The 22,253-nt window shown below is 35.1% G+C and overlaps 1 protein-coding gene across 4 annotated transcripts in view; it reads right to left on the bottom strand.

Moving 5' to 3' along the window:
* Positions 1-22,253, bottom strand: part of LOC110024055 (Down syndrome critical region protein 3 homolog) — an 80,696-nt gene that overhangs the window by 42,557 nt on the left and 15,886 nt on the right. For all 4 annotated transcript variants that reach the window (XR_002293961.1, XR_002293959.1, XR_002293960.1 and 1 more), the window contains exon 8: positions 14,955-15,139. Coding sequence is in view for 1 of the 4 variants with exons in the window: in XM_020723787.1 (XP_020579446.1) it covers positions 14,955-15,139 (185 nt within the window). In the remaining 3 variants the exon portion in view is untranslated. The remainder of the gene's footprint in view (positions 1-14,954; positions 15,140-22,253) is intronic.

Here is a 22,253-nt window from a genome sequence, read left to right as displayed (position 1 = left end):
CTGTGGCTTTCCTCTTCTTGGTAGTTTGACTCTGTGAGGCTGGTTCCCTGGTACACTTGAATGGCATTTCTCCTCCTCTTTCCGATGTTTCCCTCGCTGCCACTAGGTTGGCCGCTCGGTCTGAGATGCTTCGGTGGCTTCGCCCTCTGCGAGCAGGGAACACTTCTTTTTCTTTCTTGGCCCAATTCGAGTACAGTGGCCGTTTGGGTGACTTTCTTTTCTTTTCTTCTCTATTCCCTGCCTATAAGGAGAGTTCCTTGTGGTTTTGTTGAGGTTGTTGTTGAAGGTTTGGCTAGAGGGGACTGTGAGGGAAGTTTTCTTTTTCGATTTGGTTGCCTGTGCTGTTGTGCTTTAGCACTCTTGAGGTACTCTCTTCTCCCCCCCTCTCTTGTGGTGCCTCGTTGCTCTTCGGTTTTTCTCTTGGCCGAGCCTTGAGCTTACCTCTAAGGGATAATACAGCATGCTATTTATTTTCCTTTTACTTGTCTGAAATGATTTTTGAGCATATGTTAAGGCTGGGCTTGGTTACTTGCTTAAACTAGGAAGGCTACGGCATCTTTATGATTATTGTGGCATGTTTATGTTGGGAACATCCAGGGAGTTAATGCATGACTTTGAAATGATTTTTGCTCCTCTTGCAAGCATGTGGGGTCTCGGCTTGGGCTTCCTGTGGGTTTCCCTGGCTTGAAATATATGTTATAAGAGAATTTATTTAGTTTGGGAAAGCTTGGTATCTTGTTTTGAGAGCTTGGCTTAACTCTTCATGAGGCATCACCCTTGTTTAAATATCTGTTGGAACTGTTTCATGCTTGGAATGTTGAGATATGCAGGTTGGTTCTTTGGCTTTGGAGGGCTTGGTTTTACCTTCAGGGGGCTAAAATTTTAATTTCTGTGTTTTCCTTGGCTTTGGACTCCTCTCCTAATTTAAGGTAGTAGACGATTTTTTTAGGTTGATTTAAATCATTGATTTGAATTTTTGGATATCTTGGCTTTCTTGATTTCTAGTTGATTTCGACCAACGATAATTCTATTTAGAATGTCTTGTGAAACTTTAGCTATCAGATTTATGAGAAAAAATTATATCGCATGAGAATTTCAACTCAGATTGTTCTTAAAAAGGAAGGAGCTTTGGGGTCATATTGATGGGTCTTCTCCAGCTCCTACTGAGGCAAAAAATCTTGGTCAATGGGAAGCAAAAGATGCTCAAATTGTTTTCTGGATTTTGGGATCTATTGAGGCTCATACGGTGAACAATTTACGATCCTTTGACACAACTAAAGAAATGAGGGAATACTTGATGCTCATTTACAATCAAGATAATTCTGCGAAACACTTTCAATTGAAACTTGACATGAGTAATTATAGTCAGGGTAATCTTTCAATTGAACAATATTATTTTGGCTATCTAAATTTATGGAGCGAATATTGACATTATCTATGCTAAGGTGACGAATGAGAACTTAGCTAATCTTCAGGCAATTCATGAAGAAAATCGTCGTGATCAGTTTAGCACAGACCTGAATTTGAAACTGCTCGGGCTGGGTTGCTGAACAGAGATCCAGTTCCTTGTTTGTATATCTGTTTTGGTGAATTACTGCGTGAAGAACAAAGATTGACGACACAAACTGCTATTAATACAACATATGGATCATCAGAAATAATTAATATGACATATGTTGCTCAGACTAAAGGAAATGGATCAGTGCAGTACAACAACTGCAAGAAATTTGGCCATATAACACGTAATTGTAAAAGTGTTGTAATTATTGCAAGCAAAATGAACATATTATTACGGAGTGCTCTACACGACCCAGGAACTCCAAACCACAAGCACTTCATGCCACGGTATTCGACGCTCACAATCCTGGCTTGACATCCACAGTTGCTGGCAATAATCAATCAGTTGTCACACCAGATATGGTTCAACAGTTGATTCTCTCTGCCTTTTATGCTCTCGACCTTCAAGGGAAAGATAAAACTATTACTCCCGTTCCTTTTCCTTTGTTTGTTGATTAAGGCGCCACAAATCATATGACTGACACAACTGATTATTGCATAACCAACGACTGTACACTGATACTCAACATATTCAGGTTGCTGATGGAAATAATATTTCAATTACGATAGTCGGTGATATTAACTCCTCTTTCAGACATATTTTGGTTTCCACTAAATTATCTACTAACTTACTTTCTTTTGGTCAAATTGTGGATAATAACTGTGACGTACATTTTTCTCGTGATTGTTGTATTGTGCAGGATCAGGTGTCAGGGAAGGTGATAGCGAAAAAGCCTAAAGTCGGTAGGCTGTTTTCATTACAATTTACTTTTCCTCAGAATACGTTGATAGCTTCTTCAGTTGTTGAGAATAAGACGGGCATCTGATATAAAATACTAGGTTATCTAAATGATATGGTGTTGAAACATTTATTTAAAAGTGATATTTTTCATTCTATAGATAAGAGTTTAGTATTTGACTGTTCTGTATGTAAATTTGAAAAAAGTAAGACATTACATTTTTCTATTTCAGACAGTCGTGCCAATAAATGTTTTGACATTATTCATAGTGATGTTTGGAGAATTACACCAGTTATTTCACATGCTCAATACAAACATTTTGTGACATTTTGACATATTTTTTGCGTTCCAAAGCAGAAATATTTACTGTATTTCAAACCTTTTTAGCATATGTTAAAACTCAATTCTCTGCTTGCATAAAAACCTTACGGTCTGGCAGTGAATACATATCTCATGAGTTTCAAGCATTTCTCCATAACAAAGGTATTGTTTCACAACGTTCATGTCCCTATACACCCAGCGAAATTGAGTTGCTGAACGAAAAAATCGACATCTATTGAATACTGTGCGCACATTACTGATAAAATCTCATGTCCCAGCTAAATTTTGGATTGAAGTTTTATCTACTGTAGTTTATCTCATTAATCGTTTACCATCTCAACAATTGAAGTATGATTCTCCATACTATCAATTTTTTGGTAAACATTCTAATTATCATATGCTATATACTTTCGGATGTGTTTGCTTTGTTCATCTATCTGCTCATGAACGTCATAAGTTGACAGCTCAGTTAGTACGATGTGCCTTTATGGGGTACTGTTCCAATCATAAAGCTTTTGTGTGTCATGGTTCGATTAATAGTCGCTGACATATTTCTTGGAATGTGATTTTCTTTGAACATAAATATTACTTTCAATATCATGTGTCGACACTAGATACAGTTATACTTCCACAATTTGATAATTCTTCTGCTGATAAACAGTTCAAGCCGGACATTGTCTACGCACGACGTCTGCCCCCTTCACCTTCAATCCTCCCCGAACTTGATCCAGAAATTGCTCCAATAAGTCTTCGACGATCAACTCGTTGTATATGTTCTCCAGATAGATATGAGTATTCTGCAATTTTAACTAATACCACTATTCTTACCTCTTACTTTCAGGCTGCGAAAAAAATTTGCTGGGTCAAAGCCATGCAAGAGGAACTTCAAACACTTCAAGACAATCACACGGGATATTGTTTCATGTCCTACAGATGTTAAACTCATTGGTTGTAAATGAGTTTACTCTCTTAAACTTCGATCTGATGGCTCTCTTTACAGATATAAGACAAGATTTGTAGATCTTAACAATCGATGGGAATACAAAATTGATTATTAAGAAACATTTGCACTTGTGTCTAAGATGACAACTGTCCGACTGTGTTATCTATTATTGCATTTAAAGGCTGATTCTTAAAACAGATAGATGTTAAGAATGCATTCTTACATGGGAATCTCAAAAAAGATGTCTATATGACTCCTCATCCAGGCTTGTTTTCTTCACATTTACATGATGTTTGTAAGCTCAAACGATCCCTATACGGTTTGAAACAGGCTCTACGAGCATAGTTTGAAAAGTTTCACAATACTCTTCTTAACTTCTCTTTTATTCAAATTCAGTATGATTCATCATTATTTCTTTGCAAAACTTACAAGATAATTGTTTTGTTATTAGTCTATGTTGATGATATTGTCATCACAAGATCTGACAATCAATTGATGTATCAGCTACAAAAGCGTCTTCAGGGTTCTTTTTATATGAAGGATTTGGGATCATTAACTTATTTCTTAGGACTTGAGGTTTATTATTTTCCCGCTGTTATTTTTTTTCATCAACACAACTATACGAAGGGACTTATTGCTTTGGCTGGTCTTCAAGATGGTCGCTCTACTAATACTTCTTTGGAAGTAAATGTCAAATATCAACAGAATGATGGTGACTTTCTATCTGAACCATTTCTATATCGATAACTTGTTGAGAGTCTCAATTCTGACTATTACGCATCCTGATATTTCATTTGGTGTGCAAAAAATTAGTCAATTTATGCAAGCACCTATACATATTCATTTAGCTACAGTTCTACGTATTGTTCGGTATTTGAAAGGTACTTCTCATTGTGGTTTGTTCTTTTCTGCGGAATCTCCTATCACCTTAACAATCTACAGTGATGCTGATTGGACCGGTTGTTCTGATACACGCCGATTTATTACTGGATGGTGCATATTTCTCGACAACTCTTTAATCTTTTGGAAGAGCAAGAAACAAGATCGAATGTACAAGTCATATACTGAATCAGAATATCGCGTTATGTCCTCCGCTTGTTCCGAGATCATTTGGCTTCTGGGTGTGCTGGTTGAGCTTGGTTTTTCTCAGCTTGAGTCTATTTCTCTTCATGCAGCTAATACTAGCGCTATCCAGATTGCTGCTAATCTTGTCTTTCATGAGTGCACGAAACACATTGAAGTGAACCGTCATTCCATTCGAGAAGCCTATGAGGATGGTGTTGCATCTCTTCCTCATATCACCTCTGATCTTCAAACGACTGATATATTTACTAAGGCTATTTCTCGACAGCGTCATCAATTTCTTGTTGACAAATTGATGTTTCTTGATCAACCAACATCAATTTTAGGGGGGATATCAATGAGGAGTAAATGAAATCAGACAAAATAAAGAGTTTCCTTCTTCACAATACTGCAAAGAATGAAATATTATATTTGCACGGATTCTTTCCTTTTAGCTGAATATTTAGATTATGAACATGTATTAATTAAGTTACTTAATTCAGATTATGCTGAATATTATGTACCTAAAATAGATTGTACAAACTATTATTTATTGGAATGAAAGCAAAAGAAAAGGCATCCAGCCTATTTGCTCAAAAATTGACCTGGTATAAAAGCCTGAATCCTTGAAATTTTAGCTTTTGTTATCTTTGTCGGCATCTTCGACTGCTTACTCACCGAAGCGCTCGTTCTTGTCTTTGAGTTCTGCGGCATCTTCGTTCGCTTTGTTTGAGTTTTGTCGCTGCAATCGACTCTTCGATCGGACCTTTAGTGTTGCGTTCTGCGGCATCTTCTCTGGTGCGGCATCTTCTTTGATCGACATCTTCCGAGTTCTTCTTGATTGACTAGTTCGTTCTGCGGCACCTTCGTTTTGTCGACACCATTCGATTGACATCTTCTGATACTGCGACACCTTCGTTCTGCCACAATTCGCTCGTCCGCTCCGAGCTCTACTGCGACCGTCGCTCCGAGTTCTGTCACGATCTGCCCGTCCGCTCATTCGCTCCTACCGCGATACACTTCGTTCTGCCGAGATTCTGTCGCGATCCACTCCGTTTGATCGTCACAATCGCGACTTCTTCTTGTCGCCGCTATCTTTGGGGGGGAATTCGCTTCTCCGCCTTCGGCTTCTTCTCGACCGGAGCTTTCTCTGCAACTGGTTTCTTTTCCACCGTCGCCTTTTTCTCCTTGGTCGCCGGCTTTTTCTCCTCAGTCGCCAAAGCTTCTTCTCAACTGCTTCAAGCTTCGCCACGCTCTTCGATCTTTGACCCTATCCTTTCACGTTGATTTAGATCAACGATTTCTACGATCAATCTATTTAAAATATCTTCTGAAATCTTAGTTATCAGATTTACAAGAAAGAATTACGCCGCATGGGAATTCAGCTCAGAATGTTCTTAAAAGGGAATGAGCTTTGGGAACATATTGATGGGTCTTCCCAGCTCCTACTGAGATTAAAGATCTTGGTCAATGGGAAACAAATGATGCTCGGATTGTTTCCTGGATTTTAGGATCTATTGAGGCTCATATAGTGAACAATTTACGATCCTTTGGCACAGTTAAAGAAATGTGGGAATACTTGAAGCACGTTTATAATCAAGATAATTCTGCAAAACGCTTCCAATTAGAACTTGACATGAGTAATTATATTCAAGGTAATCTTTCAATCGAACAATAGAACAATATTATTCTGGTAACAATATTATTCTGGTTTTTTAAATTTATAGAGTGAATATACTGGTATTATCTATGTTAAAGTGTCAAAGAAGAACTTAGCTAGTTTTCAAGTTATTCATGAAGAAAGTCATAATGATCAGATTTTAATGAAACTGAGACCTGAATTTGAAATTGCTCGAGCTGGGTTGCTGAACAGAGATCTGGTTCCGTGTTTGGATGTTTGTTTTGGACAATTACTGCGCGAAGAACAAAGATTGGTGACACAAGCTATTATCAGTACAACAGGTGGATCATCAGAAATAATTAATATGGCATATGCTGCTAAGACCAAAGGGAAAGGGCCAGTGCAGTGCTACAGCTGCAAGAAATTTGTTCATATTGCACAGAATTGTGAAAATAAGATATGTAATTATTGCAAGCAAAAGGGGCATACTCTTACGGAGTGCCCAACACGACCACAAAATCGCAAACCACAAGCACTTCATGCCACGGTATCCGACAATCCTGGCTCGACTTCTGTTGCTGACAATAATCAATCAACTGTCACACCCTATATGATTCAACAGATGATTCTCTCTGTCTTTTCTGCTCTCAGCCTTCAAGGAAAAGATAAAATTATTTCTTCGGTTACTTCTCCTTGGATTGTTGATTCCGGCGCCACAAATCATATGACTAGCACTGCTGAGTTATTACATAATCAACGACCGTACACTGGTACTCAACATATTCAGGTTGTTAATGGAAATAATATTTCAATTACGATAATTGATGACATTAACTCATACTTCAAACATGTTTTGGTTTCTCATAACTTATCTATTAACTTACTCTCTGTTGGTTAAATTGTGGATAATAACTGTGAAGTACATTTCGTGGTGGTTGTAATGTGCAGGATTATAGGATCAAGTGTCAGGGAAGGTGATGGCGAAGGGGCCTAAAGTGGGTAGACTGTTTCTATTACAATTTACTGTTCCTCAGAATATTTCATTAGCATCTTCAGTTGTTGAGAATTAGGCAGACATCTGGCATAAAAGACTAGGTCATCCAAATGATATGGTGTTGAAGCATTTACGTAAAAGTGGTGTTTTTTTGTTCTACAGATAAGAATTTAATAGTTGACTGTTTTGTTTGTAAACTTGGAAAAAGTAAGGCATTACCTTTTCCTATTTCAGGCAGTCGTGCCAATAAATGTTTTGACATTATTCATAAGATTTCTGGGAATTACACCAGTTATTTCACATGCTCAATATAGATATTTTGTGACATTTATTGATGATTATAGTCGATTTATTTGGATCTATTTTTTGCGTTCCAAAACAGAAATATTTACTGTTTTCCAAACATTTTTAGCATATGTTGAAACTTCATTCTCCGCTCGTATTAAAACCTTACGATCTGACAATGGCGGTGAATACATGTCTCATGAGTTTCAAGCATTTCTCCATAACAAAGGGATTGTTTCACAACGTTCATGTCCCAATACACCGCAGCAAAATGGAGTTGTTGAACGAAAAAAATGACATCTATTGGATACCGTGCACACATTACTGATAGAATCTTCTGTTCCAGGTAAATTTTGGACTGAAGCTTTATCTACTGCATTTTATCTCATTAATCGCTTACCATCTCAACAATTGAAGTATGAGTTTCTCTACTATCAAATTTTTTATAAATATTCTAATTATCATATGCTACATACTTTTGGATGTGTTTTATTTGTTCATCTACCTGCTCATGAACGTCATAAATTGGCAGCTCAGTCAGTACGATGTGCCTTTATGGAGTACAGTCTTAATAATAAATGTTGTGTTATGATTCGATTAATATTCGATGGCATATTTCTCGAAATGTGATTTTCTTTTAACATGAATATTACTTTCAGCATCATGTGTCCACAGCAGATACAGTTATACTTCCACAATTTGATAATTCTTCTGCTGATAAAAGGTTCAAGCCAGACATTGTCTACACACGACACCTGCCCCTTTCACCTTCAATCCTCCCCGACCCTGATCCAGAAATTGCTCCAATAAGTATTCCACGATCAACCCGACATATCTGTCCTCCAAATAGATATGGGTATTCAGTAATTTTAACTAATACTACTGTTCTTACCTCTTACTTTCAAGCTGTCAAACAGAGTTGTTGGGTCAAAGCAATAAAAGAGAAACTTCAAGCACTTCAAGACAATCACACTTGGGATATTGTTTCATGTCCTACAGGTGTTAAACCTATTGGTTGTAAATGAGTTTATTCTCTTAAACTCCAATCTGATGGCTCTCTTGACAGATATAAGGCAAGATTGGTAGCTCTTGGCAATCGACAGGAATATGGGATTGATTATGACGAAACATTTGCACCTGTGGCGAAGATGACAACTGTCCAACTGGTGTTATCTATTGTCGCATCTAAAGGCCAGTTCTTAAAGCAGATGGATGTTAAAAATGCATTCTTACATAGAGATCTCAAAGAAGACGTCTATATGACTCCTCCAGGCTTATTTTCTACACCTTCACATGATGTTTGTAAGTTCAAACGGTCCCTATACAGTTTAAAACAGACTCCACGGGCCTGTTTTGAAAACTTTCGCAATACCCTTCTTAGTTTCTCTTTTACTCAAAGTCAATATGATTCATCATTATTTCTTTGCAAGACTGATAAGGGAATTGTTTTATTATTAGTATATGTTGATGATATTGTCATCAAAGAATTTGATAATCAATTGATATCTCAGCTACAGAAACGTCTTCGGGGCTCTTTTCATATGAAAGATTTAGGGTCATTAACTTATTTCTTAGGACTCGAGGTTCACTCTTCTACCGCTGGTATTTTTCTTCATCAGCACAACTATACGAAGGGACTCATTGTTTTGGCTGGTCTTCAAGATGGTTGCTCCATTGATACCCCTTTGGAAGTAAGTGTCAAATATGCAGCATAATGGTGACTTTCTATCTGAACCATCTCTATATAGACAACTGGTTGGCAATCTCAATTATCTGACTATTACACGTCCTGATATTTCATTTGTTATGCAACAAGTTACTCAATTTATGCAAGAACCTACACATCTTCATTTAGCTGCAGTTCAACGTATTATTCGATATTTGAAATGTACTTCTCATCGTGGTTTGTTCTTTTTTGTGGATTCTCCTATCACCTTAACAACCTATAGTGATGTCGATTGGGTTATTTGTTCTGATACACGCCGATCTATTACCGGATGGTGCATGTTTCTCGGCAACTCTTTAATCTCTTGGAAGAGCAAGAAACAAGATCGAGTGTCTAAGTCATCTACCGAATCAGTCCTCTACTTGTTCTGAGATCATTTGGCTTCGTGGCGTTCTGGCTAAGCTTGGTTTTCCTCAGCTTGAGTCTACTTCTCTTATGCATATAATACTAGTGTTATTCAGATTGCTGCTAATCCCGTCTTTCATGAACTTTCATGAACACACGAAACACATTGAAGTGGATTGTCATTCCATTCGAGAAGCCTATGAGAAGGGTGTTATATCTCTTCCTCATATCATTTTTGATCTTCAAACGACTGATATATTTACTAAAGCTCTTTCTCGACGGTATCATCAGTTTCTTTTCAGCAAATTGATGTTTCTTGACCAGTCATCATCAATTTGAAGGGGGATATCAATCAGGAATAAATGAAATCAAACAAAATAAAGAGTTTCCTTCTTCGCAATACTGCAAAGAAAAAAATATTATATTTGCACGGATTATTTCCTTTTAGCTGAATATTTAGTTAATGAATATGTATTAATTAAGTTACTTAATTTAGATTATACTGAATATTATGTACCTAAAATAGATTTTACAAACTATTATTTATTGGAATGAAAACAAAGGAAAAGACATTCAACCTATTTGCTCAAAAATTGACAACAAGGGTGACAAAGCTTGGGATTTAAGCCAAAGGAAGACAACGCCATGAGCGAGGGAAAAGCCTCACGCAAAGAAGGAAGATGACAACGCCCGCAGTGAAAGTGCCCTTTTATCACGTATAGGAGGTTCAATTTCGTTCGGGAGAAGAGAGGAGGAAGCGTGGGAGTCCTATGCGTAAGAAGGAATATACCTTAGGTGTGCAACGCTAGCCGGAACACATTGAAGAGGAAAGGAGCCAACCTGCATTTGATTTGAATAGTGAAGCAGAGAGCATTAAAAAATATTGGGAGAAGGAACCCAGTAAGCAATGAGATTAGAGCATTTATTTTATTATGTTATCATAATAATAAAATTTATTAGTAAAAGAAATATTGACAACTAAATTACATGTATAATTAGTATATCTTAAAATATTAATTAAGATATAAAATTTACTTATGATAATTAGAAATTTGGAATAATTTTTAATAATAATAATAAAAAACTAAATGCATCTTATACTTCAAATTGTGTTCACCTAAAGGAAATCACAATTTGAAGAGTTAATTGCAACATCAAAAGCGAGGATTGTTATTTACACATTTTAGATCAAGTGAGTACTCATGTCCTTATGCTATAATCATATTTTTTATTTTTCTAGACCAAATGCATTTATTATTACTGTCGCTAATTATATTAAAATCAGTTCAAACTCATGATTTATGATTCTATTGATTTTTTGTTTGTATTGTAAGAATAATGTGTACTAAACATTGTTTAAATTATAATAAATATTGAATTTTATATAAGTATATTGTCTACTATGCAAATGATAATGAAATGACCATTACTAGATAGTGATTTTTATAGTATTATTGCATGTGCATGTTTGACTATGATGGAGTTCACATCTTTATGATACTAACGTGTTAATGTTAAGATACTCAAGAAATTGATATTGATATACCTTCATTGATAAAAGTTTAGCCACTATTATAACAATTATATAGAGATTAAAAAGATATTGATACGTAAACAATATAGTAAAACAATTAATATTCAAAATCACCTTGGATTATTATATTAGATAGCACAAACATTCAAATGCTCATCAGATTGGTTTACATAAAGTTCAACTGGCATGCATATTAGTTTTATTTTCATCATGTTAATATGCTTAAAAAGTATGAGTATTCATTGGCTTTAGTTAACTCACTGTTAATTTAAACTAACATTTCATATTTAATTAATTAATTAAATCATGAGCAATAGAAGAGCGGGTGTTTATAGCAGATGTAGACAACTAAAAATGAGGTAAATTTAACTGTATTGTTTTAATTGACTTTCTTTAGTGTCTCTTTCATTTGTTAAATATTGGTTATCAAAATCAAATATATAAAAATTTAATTTATAGCATCTGACGTATCACCCACTATAGTTAATTCCAAGTCCAAGTTCAGGTTGTGACATAGCACAACATTAAGATTGTTTCCATTATAGATCATCTTAGTATGAAACCAAATTGATTCTATAAGTCTAATATATATTTCCTAAGCATATTTTTTTCCAAGTATAAACTCCATTTCTCTTTCCCCGTTAAATAACTCATAAGTTTAATTTCAATATAGTTAGCAAAATCTTAAGCATCATCTTTGTTTTTCAAAATTACAATCAAAATATTAGTTTTTCAACTATTTGATATTCTCTTGGTTTTCAAAGTTTCATTAGAATGATCTATATTGATACTTCAAAATGCCTTCTGTGCTCATGTTTGGTTGAGAAAGAAATGGACACCTCCAACATAGCCTAACTCATGTCTAACAGATCTAAAATTGTATTGAAAATATTTCAAGCCCAAATCATTAAAACATGGCCCAATGTAAAAACAATGCACAGGGCACATAAGAGACCTATTTTAAGGTTCAATAGCCTAGTTTCAGTCGTCTTCCATGTTCTTAATTAACCCTCTGGTGATTTAGCTTGTGTGCTATAACCTCTTGCTCTTGTAGTCACTAGCCCTCACTAGCTATCTTGGGAGCTCCCCGCTCGACTCATATCATCAATAGTTTGATCCTACCATTGATTATTATTCAGTGATCGCAAATTATAACACTAGCTCAATCAACCTACCTCAAGTGTAGTGTAACGAGCATCCAGCCTTCTTCACTATTAAGAACATTCAGTTATTTCTATTTCACTTCTACTCATGTATTATGGCTAAAGGCCAATAGTTTGTAACTTTCCTCCTCTGACCTTATCTCAAATATATGTTCTTTATTAATTTGTCTTTATATTCTTTTTTGTGACAAAGTAGAAATTATTTTATCTTTAAGATTTTTTTCTAATACTTCAGGCTTGTTTAAAAGAATAATTATATTTATGTCTATTGTATGTATTAATCCTTTTATGGAAAACATATTATAATATAACTCATTGTATGATACTTTTAAATAAAAATATTAGTATCAGGTCGTTTAATTGCATGTTTCATATTAATAATTTATAAAAGATAACATTGTGTTTATGATATTTTATGTCCTTGTAATAAATGTGATGTTGTAGTGTCTGGGTCTCAGTTTTTAGTAAATGTCCGAGCTTCATAAACTATATTATCCTCCATAACATTACAAATTCCAAAAGATATCCTAGTAAGACTTAAAATTTTACCTTCACACATTTATATTAGAAATAACTCCACTTCCTATTTTTTGTTTATTTTACAATTATCTCATTATTTTATTCATCATGCTCTTCCAAAATTTTGTCTGTATAAACATCAATTTAATAATTTCTCAAAATAGCATTTATACTTGTATGTCTTCATCTTTAATTTAGATTTTCTTGTATTCCCTTCTAATGCATTTAATTTAAACAAAATCATTACATCTCACACTTTTTACCTTAGTTATGCTATATCTCCTTTCTCCTTCAATCATACTACCTTATTAAAAGAAACGACAAATAACTATAGCTTTTAGTTTACTCACGACAACCTTTGAGAGAATTATAACTTTCTTATAATCATTAAGAGACTTTCCAGTGTTAATTTTGTTAATTCTTTGAAATTTTTTACTTAATAATCCTTAATGGCTCTTTACTACACCAACAAATCTCCTTATCAATTTAAGGTATATTACTAGACCCAACAAAAATTTCAGCAGTAGTCTTTTCAAAAGAACTAACCACCTTATCTTACAACAAGTTGTCTTAGCTAAAAATCTTAATTTGTCTGTCTTAATATCAAATCTTGAAAGATTAATAATATTTTAGCTTTCAGATTCCACCTCCTTGACCTAAGGCAATTATTTCTTTTGATTGTTTTCTTAAAGTATACATCCATAACTACTACAATTGTTAGTCAAAGTTTTCTTAGAATCTCCTTAGAATCGTCGAAATTAAATTTTTCAAATTAAAAAGAAACTATATTTGTAACATGCGATATTTATTCTTACTTTGATTATCATGTCAAACAAGTATTTTGTCTTCCCATTCAAATTTCCCAAATTCCATATAAAAGGACCTAGTTAGCCTTTTCTTACTTTTCACCACAAAAGTTAAAATAGTGGCGCGCAACCTAAGGAAAACAACCTAACCAAGTATTGCCTACTTTTCACCGTGATCGAGTTGTGCCACATTATATGGGGTAGTCTTTTCAAAAGAACCAACCACCTTATCTTACATCAAGTTCTCTCAACTAAAAATCTTAATTTGCCTTTATTAATATCCTGTCTCGAAAAAATTAGTAATTTTTTACCTTTTAGATTCCACCTCCTTGACTTAAGGCAATTATTTCTTTTGATTGTTTTCTTAAAGTATACATCCATACCTACTATAGTTGTTAGTTAAAGTTTTCTTAGAATCACCTTAGGATCTTTGAAATCGAATTTTATTTGAAGTGAAAAGGAACTACATTTGTCATAAGTGATATTTATTCTTATTTTGATTATGATGTCAACCGATTATTTTGTCTTTCGATTCAAATTTCCCAAATTCCATATAAAAGGGCCAACCATAATTTTAAACCCAATCTTAAGATAGTGGCACACAGCCTAGAAAAAGCAACCTAACCAAGTATTGCCTCCTCTTCATCGTGATCGAGTTGTGGCATATCATATGGGGTAACATACTAGCAAATCTTGCCTAATGCTCACCACATTTGAACTAAGTTAGGCACATGTCTTCAGAGAAATGCTCTAGCACCAATAAAATTTAAATATTAATTAATTTCATTCAGTTTGGAATAAATATTATAATTAAATCTCAAATTAAAATCAGTCCCCAGCCCTTCTCATTCAAACTTGTGATTGTTTGAACAAGAACGTATGGTGATTACAAAAGCGAAAGGTTGATGGTCCAGCGCAAAAAATTATCAAGTATCATTTAGGACAACTTTACCTAAAATAAAAAATGTTAGATATGACAAGTGATGGCTATTATAAATGTGACTAAAAAGCAACAATAAAATAATATCATTTACAAAGCAAGATTCAGTGAATAAGATTATATTAAAGGGATATTAGGAATAGCACCGACTAAAAATAAAGTAATGGAAATAAACTTAAATGAATTAGAAAAGCATTAAAATCACGGGTAGTTAGAATTAGCATAGAAAATTAGAAACGTAAAATAGTAGATAACTTATCTAAAAGTTGGAAAAAAAAAACTCGGACAAAATAAAGTTAGTAGCTCATGTAGCGCACACAACAATTAATGAAGAAGAATGATTCATAAAACCAATCATAAAGCTTATGATGATTAGGAGCCAAAGGCATCATTCTTGCCTGTGTGGTTTGAATGACTGAAGTATCGGATATGATTCTCTCTCCAGTAAGAATTGATTCAACACGAAGAAGTAGTATGTCAATGGAGCGTATAGGAACAGCAGATGCTTCAACAATCAGTTCTCCATTTATAGGTTCTGATAAAGAACAGTCAGTAGATATGTTTCCTGTAACTCGAAATTGACCTGGCAAACAAAACAAACTAATAAAAATGGCTTATCATGATTTTTGTACACAGTGCACAAGCTATGCGTTGGTCACACAATTATAAACGTAGAAATAGATTATTTCATAATGGAGCAAAGAAAAAGAACAAGCCGATGTGTCCAGCAACAAAAGATTAACATATATAGTGCTTCAATGTTAAGGACACTAAATACAGCACAAAATGAATGCACAGGCCACTTTTACCTATATACTGCTAAAAGATACTTGAAAAGCCAATCGTACCCCATTTTCTCTGTATGACAGCTATCATATGTCATCTTACTGACATTCCACTCCACAGACATTCTTAACCCACAGTCTAATAATCATGGTTGGGCTAATCATAAGAATTAACAGAGGGCATGCATCCTACCATACAAAACAATTTTTCCTTTCCCCAACAAAACCATTGGATACTACCCACCAACCACCAAAGGCCGACCAAAATGCCAACTGCCTCTCACCACTTTCAAGCTCCACCAGGCCAAGTGGTGGTTCTTAAGATGAACAAAACAAACCAACTAAACGGAGTAAGAGTTGATGGAACATTAGAGAATTCACAAGGGAGATTAATGATCTAGGCATTATCAAAGGTTTAGAAGGTAGGGATGCAATACCAATAGTACTTAAAATTGGAGTGGCCTAGCCAATTAACAACAAAAAGCTCCTCTCCTACTTTAAGGCCCTTAAAAGCATACCTATAACTGTCTGTTTTTATAAAGATATCTTATCTATTTTGAAAGATCTGATGCAATACTTTGGCATCTACTTTATGTAATTCAGAAAAGATAAAACCTCTGACTCAAAAAACTTTTATTAAGCACTTCTCATATCATCAATCATCAACAATTGCCTTATTCCAATTATTGGAGTGGTCAACTTTATGAATACATTTATAATATCATTGTTTTACTGTTGTATGGCAAGACAGTTTATTTTAAGCAACTAATTGTTCACAACCCCAAGCCAAGCCAATTTCATACGCCCCTTCTCCTTCCTATAAGTTCGTATCCCTTCTCTTGTCTGTTCACGTCTGTTCCCAGAACCTAGAGCCAGGTTCAGTTTCCCTTTGAGCAAATGTTGGGGATGTTCTTACCCAGCCAACCCTTAATGTTGATCACTTCTTCAACTCTCGACATTATTATGGAGAAGACTTCATTAGTTATTGAAACGTCTCAACCTCATCCCATTTGTGAATAAAACAATAATTATTTATCACTGTTGGTTTCTAGTTCTAATTGGATCATTCAAAGTGTCGACTCTCTGGTAGATAAAAATATTTAATATTCTTTGTACCATAAGAGGAAGGAATCAAAAGAAACGCTCGTCTTTCTCACTAGACTTCAAACTAAATGATCCAAATGAATACTTTTTATCTTATTCTATGTTATTGTGTTTCTCTTTCTGCTCTAGTATTTCCTGGTAAATGTCTATGTTATACTCATATCATTATGTAGTTAATATAGTTTGCTTAAAAAAGTGCCTACCCACCTTACCCCTGTATCTTCTGCCAAACTGATTTAAGGCTATTTTCTATTCACTTTACCATTGTTCAGGGATGAGAGTGCTGTGAATGACATTGTTGGATACTTCTCTATTAGAAGACGCCAGTGTCAAAGAATATATTGCTGAATAATTGATAAAATTTCCAATACAGTAGCATTTCATAAAAAAAAATATAGGATGAATCTTTGTCGCAGAAAGCAACCATAAGTCTAAACCGAATATATGTAGAAATCTAAGAAATTTCAGATGATTTTCCAAGTATGAATTGGCCAGCTAACCAAGATCTTTTGGGAGATTTGATTGGAGACCAATTTGGAAACCTCCTTATTTATGTTTATTCATTTACTATTTATGTTTTTTTTTTTTTTTTTCATATTTATTTCCTTCCCTAACTTAGGATTAGATATATTTGGTAAGTTTATAAATTAGGATTGTATTTCCTACATATTTGTACTCTTCATGTGAATAAAGTGATCAAGCAAATTTTCCTATTCAAATTTGTTTTTCAACATGGTATCAGAGCATGGTTTGAATGTTGTTTCCTGATTGAATCCTACGCCTCTTGGTTCGAACATATCTTCGTCTCCTTCGTATATGATGTCAAAGAGTGTGACCGTGCCCTTCCTTCCCTTTGAACGGCATCACCTACAGATTATGGCAAGTCAGGATTGCATGACTGCTCTCCTGGATCGCACGTCTGCTCTTTTAGATCGCATCGTCCGAGTCGCCTGCTCGTCTGCACCACCAGACTAGGCAGCCTCTTGCCCGGTAAGCCTTTGCGGGTCTATCACATTCCTCATCTGTAGGACCTCCTATCTCTCATCCACTAACTTCTATCGTCCCTGAGGCAACAATCATCTACCAGCCCTGCTCGAAATTCTCTTCAGTCGAAGCTCTTACTGCAAGCCTTCCTTTGCATTCCTTTGTCGACGGAACACTCCTTGTAGTCTAAATCCTCTTGTTGCATACCCTCCTCCAGAATCACTTCAGTCAGTTTATAGACCCTCCTTCGGAGCACATCCTCTTCTTCCTGGCACCGAAATTTTCTACATGATCACATTCGTCCAATTCTTGACACTGGATTCTCCCTGCACGTGGAATTATCCTTGTTGTAGGCTCTCCTCTTCCAAGAGAACGCATCTACAGCAGCCAAAACAGTCAATTTTTCTACCTGCAGTCACCTCTCTCCCTATAGGCCCTCCGCCGAAGCTTCTCCTTGCCGCTATCAGCGTCGAAATTCTCCTTGCAGCCTCCAACCATTCTGCAGGCTTCATCGCAGGCTACCCTGCAGCCTTCTGATCTCCAATTTTTTCCACCAAGGCAACCGCATGTAGCAGCCAGTCTTCTTGCCTTCCCACCAGCTACCCAACCGGTCCTTCCCAAGCAAGCAGACCTCTTCAGCTTTCCAAGGGTTCCTCCACTTATGTGGCAATAAGCAATCAGAAATCCTATAGCTTGTAGCAGCAAGGAATTCTTCCAGCCCTAAACTTGTATAGGGTTTACGACCAATTACAGAATGACGACGTCTAGTTCTACTCTGAAGCCTACTAGCTTGATGATACATCAAGGTGTCGTATCCTCCTATCTTGCTAATAATAGAAGATTTTGACCGTGAATAATAAATTCAGGTGCTTCTGATCAGATGACTAGGGACATTAGTGCTCTCTTCAACTACCAAGAGATCACCAACCCCTAATTTGTTAGACTTGCTGGCGGATTTCACGCCAAGATTGTTGGGAAAGAAGATATGAAAATCTCCAAAGATATTGAGCTTTCATTAGTGTTATATGTTCCCCAACTAGATTGCAACTTAATTTCAATTAGCAAGCATACTCATGACCTGAACTGTGTTACTAAATTTCATTTTAACTCTTATGAATTACAAGTGGTAGATTCGAGGATGGTTATTGGCAGTGTTGAATTGCATCAAGGTCTATATTTTCTCAAGGAGAACAATTCTCTTAACACAAGTCTCTTCTCCACTATCCACTTCTCATAATCCCAAGTTTGTTATGTCCGAGTCTATTGAAAGTCATAGTTTATTATAATATTGTCGTCTAGATCATCCTAATTTTCCTTATATTGTGAAGTTGTACCCCCATATTTTTATTAACGAAAACCCTAAGCTCTATCAGTCTGAAACTTGACAATTGGTTAAACATACTCATCATGTATATCCTTTGTTCCAGTACAAGTCATCATATCATTTCTCTATCATCCATAGTAACATTTGGAGACCTTCAAAATAAAAAAACATCAACAGACACAGAAGGTTTGTATCCTTCATTGATGATCACACTAGAACCAGTTGGATATTTCTCATTAAGGAGAAATCTGAAAATGCCCAAATTCTTCAGTCCTTCTAAGACATAATTTACAGTCAGTTCCAATGTAAAATTCATATTCTCAAAACTGATAATACAAAATAATACTTCAACTCTATTTTTAAACCCTTCCTTGTAAAGAATAGTATTATTCATGTGAGTTCTTGTGTTGAGACTCCACAATAAAATGTAATAGCTGAGAGAAGAATGGATATCTTCTTGAGACATCTAATTCTATAATACTTTCTCACAATGTCCCAAAAAGTTTTTGGAGAGAATTTGTGCTCTTAGCCACCTACCTCATTAATAGAATATCAAGCAGGGTTCTTGGACTGAAAGTCCCTCTTAATACTTTAATGAAAAAATACCCTATATTAGAGTCTTCTTGTCCAATCCTCCACTAAAAATATTTGGTTCTCTTTTGCCCACATTTATGAACCAAATCACACAAAGCTTTATCAAAGATCCATCAAATGTATTTCATTGGGTATGCGTCTAACAAAATTAGATCGAAGTGTTACTCTCATTTTACCAGAAACTATTAAAACTCCATAAATGTCATACTTTTCTTTTAAAATCAATCTTACTATCTCAAATATGATGCTCAGGGGGAGAGTGCAAATGAACATTAATTTTATAATGCACTTGATGACAACCATACGACAACCCCACCTACTCTTCTTCCACCTCATTCACCTACTCTTGATGAAGATATCCCACCAACCCAACTTGAAGTCCACAATAAAGAATTTCATGTATATACTAGGAGGAAGAAAAGCCTTAAGTAGATGAAAAACAACTTGCAAAAATAAAGCTGCTCCAATCAAAATCCATGTATACATTTACCTGAAATTTTGGGTGAAAAGTCTAGTACTCATAAGTTATCCCTTTCTTCTTGTGGTGTTGATAATAAGGAAAGTTGTACCAGATGCCCAATTCAAAAGTACTTAGCTTATGAGAAGCTATCATCAACCAATAGTGTTTATATCTAACATTGATAGTGTATGGATTTCTAAATCTATTCATGAAGCTCTTGACAATCCATAATGAAGGAAAAAAGTGAAACAGAAGATTTGAGCACTATAACATAATGACACACAATAATTCTTACTAAACTCCCTCGGGATAAGAATACAGTTGGACACAACTAGATCTTCAACATCAAATATAAAACTGATGAAAGTATTGAGAGATTCAAAGTCGGACTTGTTGCAAAAGATTTCATGCAAACCTATGGGGATTGACTATCAAGAGACCTTCGCATCAATTGTAAAATTGAATATTATCAAAGTTCTCCTTTCAGTAACAATTAATTGGGAATGGGGACTGCATTAGCTTGACATAAGAAAATGTTTTCTTGAATGGGGATCTAGAAGAAGTATAAATGGAGATACCACCAGGACTTGATAATGATTCCAACAAATGTTTTGCATGCAAACTCAAGAAGTCTCTCTATGGGCTTAAAAAAGACCAAGCACGTGGTTTGAAAGGTTTGCCAAAACTATGAAATTCAATGGATATTCTAAAAGACAAGTTGATCACGTCTTAATAAAACACACTCAAGGAGAAAAGATTGTTGCATTGATCATATATATGAATGATATGAGTCTTACTTGTGATCATGAAAAAGAAATTCTTAAAATCAAGTAAGTGTTTGTTGTTGAGTTTGAAATCAATGATTTAAGAAATATGAGATATTTTTTAGATATAAAGGTTACAATATCCAAGAAAGGCATTATCATATCACAGAGAAAATACATCATAGATCTACTAAAAGAAACATGGATGATTGGATGCAAACCTGATGATAGTTCAATGGAACCCAACAAGAAGTCTAACAGGGAAGAAGAGAGTATATTTGTGGATAATGGAAGATACTGTAGGAAAACTCATCCATCTGTCATATATTAAGCCAGATATTGCATACCTTGCCGGTATTGTGAGCAAATATATGAATAGCCCGAATGAAGAGCATTTGGAGATGGTATACAGAATTCGGAGGTTCCTCAAGAAAACTCTTGGTTATGGATTAGTTTTTACGAAAATCAGAAATGGAGATGTGGAAGTCTACACTAATGTTAGTTGGGCTGGGGAACTCACTAACTGAAGGTCCACCACCTGTTACTACTCATACGAATGGGGAAATTTAGTTGCATAGAAAAGTAAGAAGCAAGTTGTTATTTCTAGAAGCATTGCAGAATTAGAGTATAGGTCGATAGCTTTGGAAATTTGTGAAGGGGTCCGAATTTAGAAATTGTTAAAGGAACTGGGATATAGCTTCAATAGGCTTATACAGATATTTTGTGATAATCAAGCAGCTATTAGTATTGCGAATTATCCTGATAATCATGACAAGACCAAGCATATTGAAGTTGATGGACATATTATCTCTAAAAAGGTTAATAGGGGAATTATACAGCTAAGCTACATCCCGACACACCAACAAGTTGTTGATATCTTCACCAAAACCCTTTAAGCACCTTCTCAGAGTTCAATACCGAGCTTTGTCTCTACAGCATGGACCAGTTTGAGGGGGAGTGTGGAAAACTGAAAAGTTTTAGGTGATTTTCCTGGTATGAACCGTCAACTAACCAAGATATTTTTGAAGATTTGATTGGAGCCAATTTGAAAACCTCTTGATTTTTGTTTATTCCTTTCCTATTTATATTACTTTATTTTTTATTTCAGATTTATTTCCTTTTCTAATTTAGGATTAGATATATTTGTTAAGATTGTAAATTATGAGGGATTGGATTCCCTATATATATGTACCGTATATGTGAATAAAAAGATCAAGCATTTTTTCCTCTAAAAATCTGTTTTTCAACAATCTCAAATGAAGCTGGAGGAATCAAACACTAAGCTCAGTTTTGCTGACATTATTTAACTTTACATATAGTGACACATGAAATGTAAGCAGTATAAAAATTCTCAAAATGTTTGCTGCAAAAGTTATGCTTCAACCATTGAGCCATTGATTGCAAAACAACTGAAGTTTCATTTCCCGCACCACATTTTATTTCTTCTCTAAGTATAAGTATAAATGAGGCCCAATATTTGTCAATTAATAGATAAATCCCAACAGCTCTTCATGATTTTAATTAAAATTAATTTCAGATTAACAAATCACTGCAAAGACCATCCTATCAGCAGACGCCAACAAAATTTAAGGCAAGGACTTCTGCAAATTTTCAAATTGTGAACAGATCCAAGAATTTCTCCTCCTTAGATGTACATAAATTCCAGAAAAGGCCAGCAAAAT

Source organism: Phalaenopsis equestris, unplaced genomic scaffold, assembly GCF_001263595.1.
Source record: "Phalaenopsis equestris unplaced genomic scaffold, ASM126359v1 Scaffold000240, whole genome shotgun sequence".
NCBI classification, from domain to species: Eukaryota; Viridiplantae; Streptophyta; class Magnoliopsida; order Asparagales; family Orchidaceae; genus Phalaenopsis; species Phalaenopsis equestris.
The sequence above is the reverse complement of the archived record's forward strand: the minus strand, read 5'-3'. Positions and strand labels throughout refer to the sequence as shown.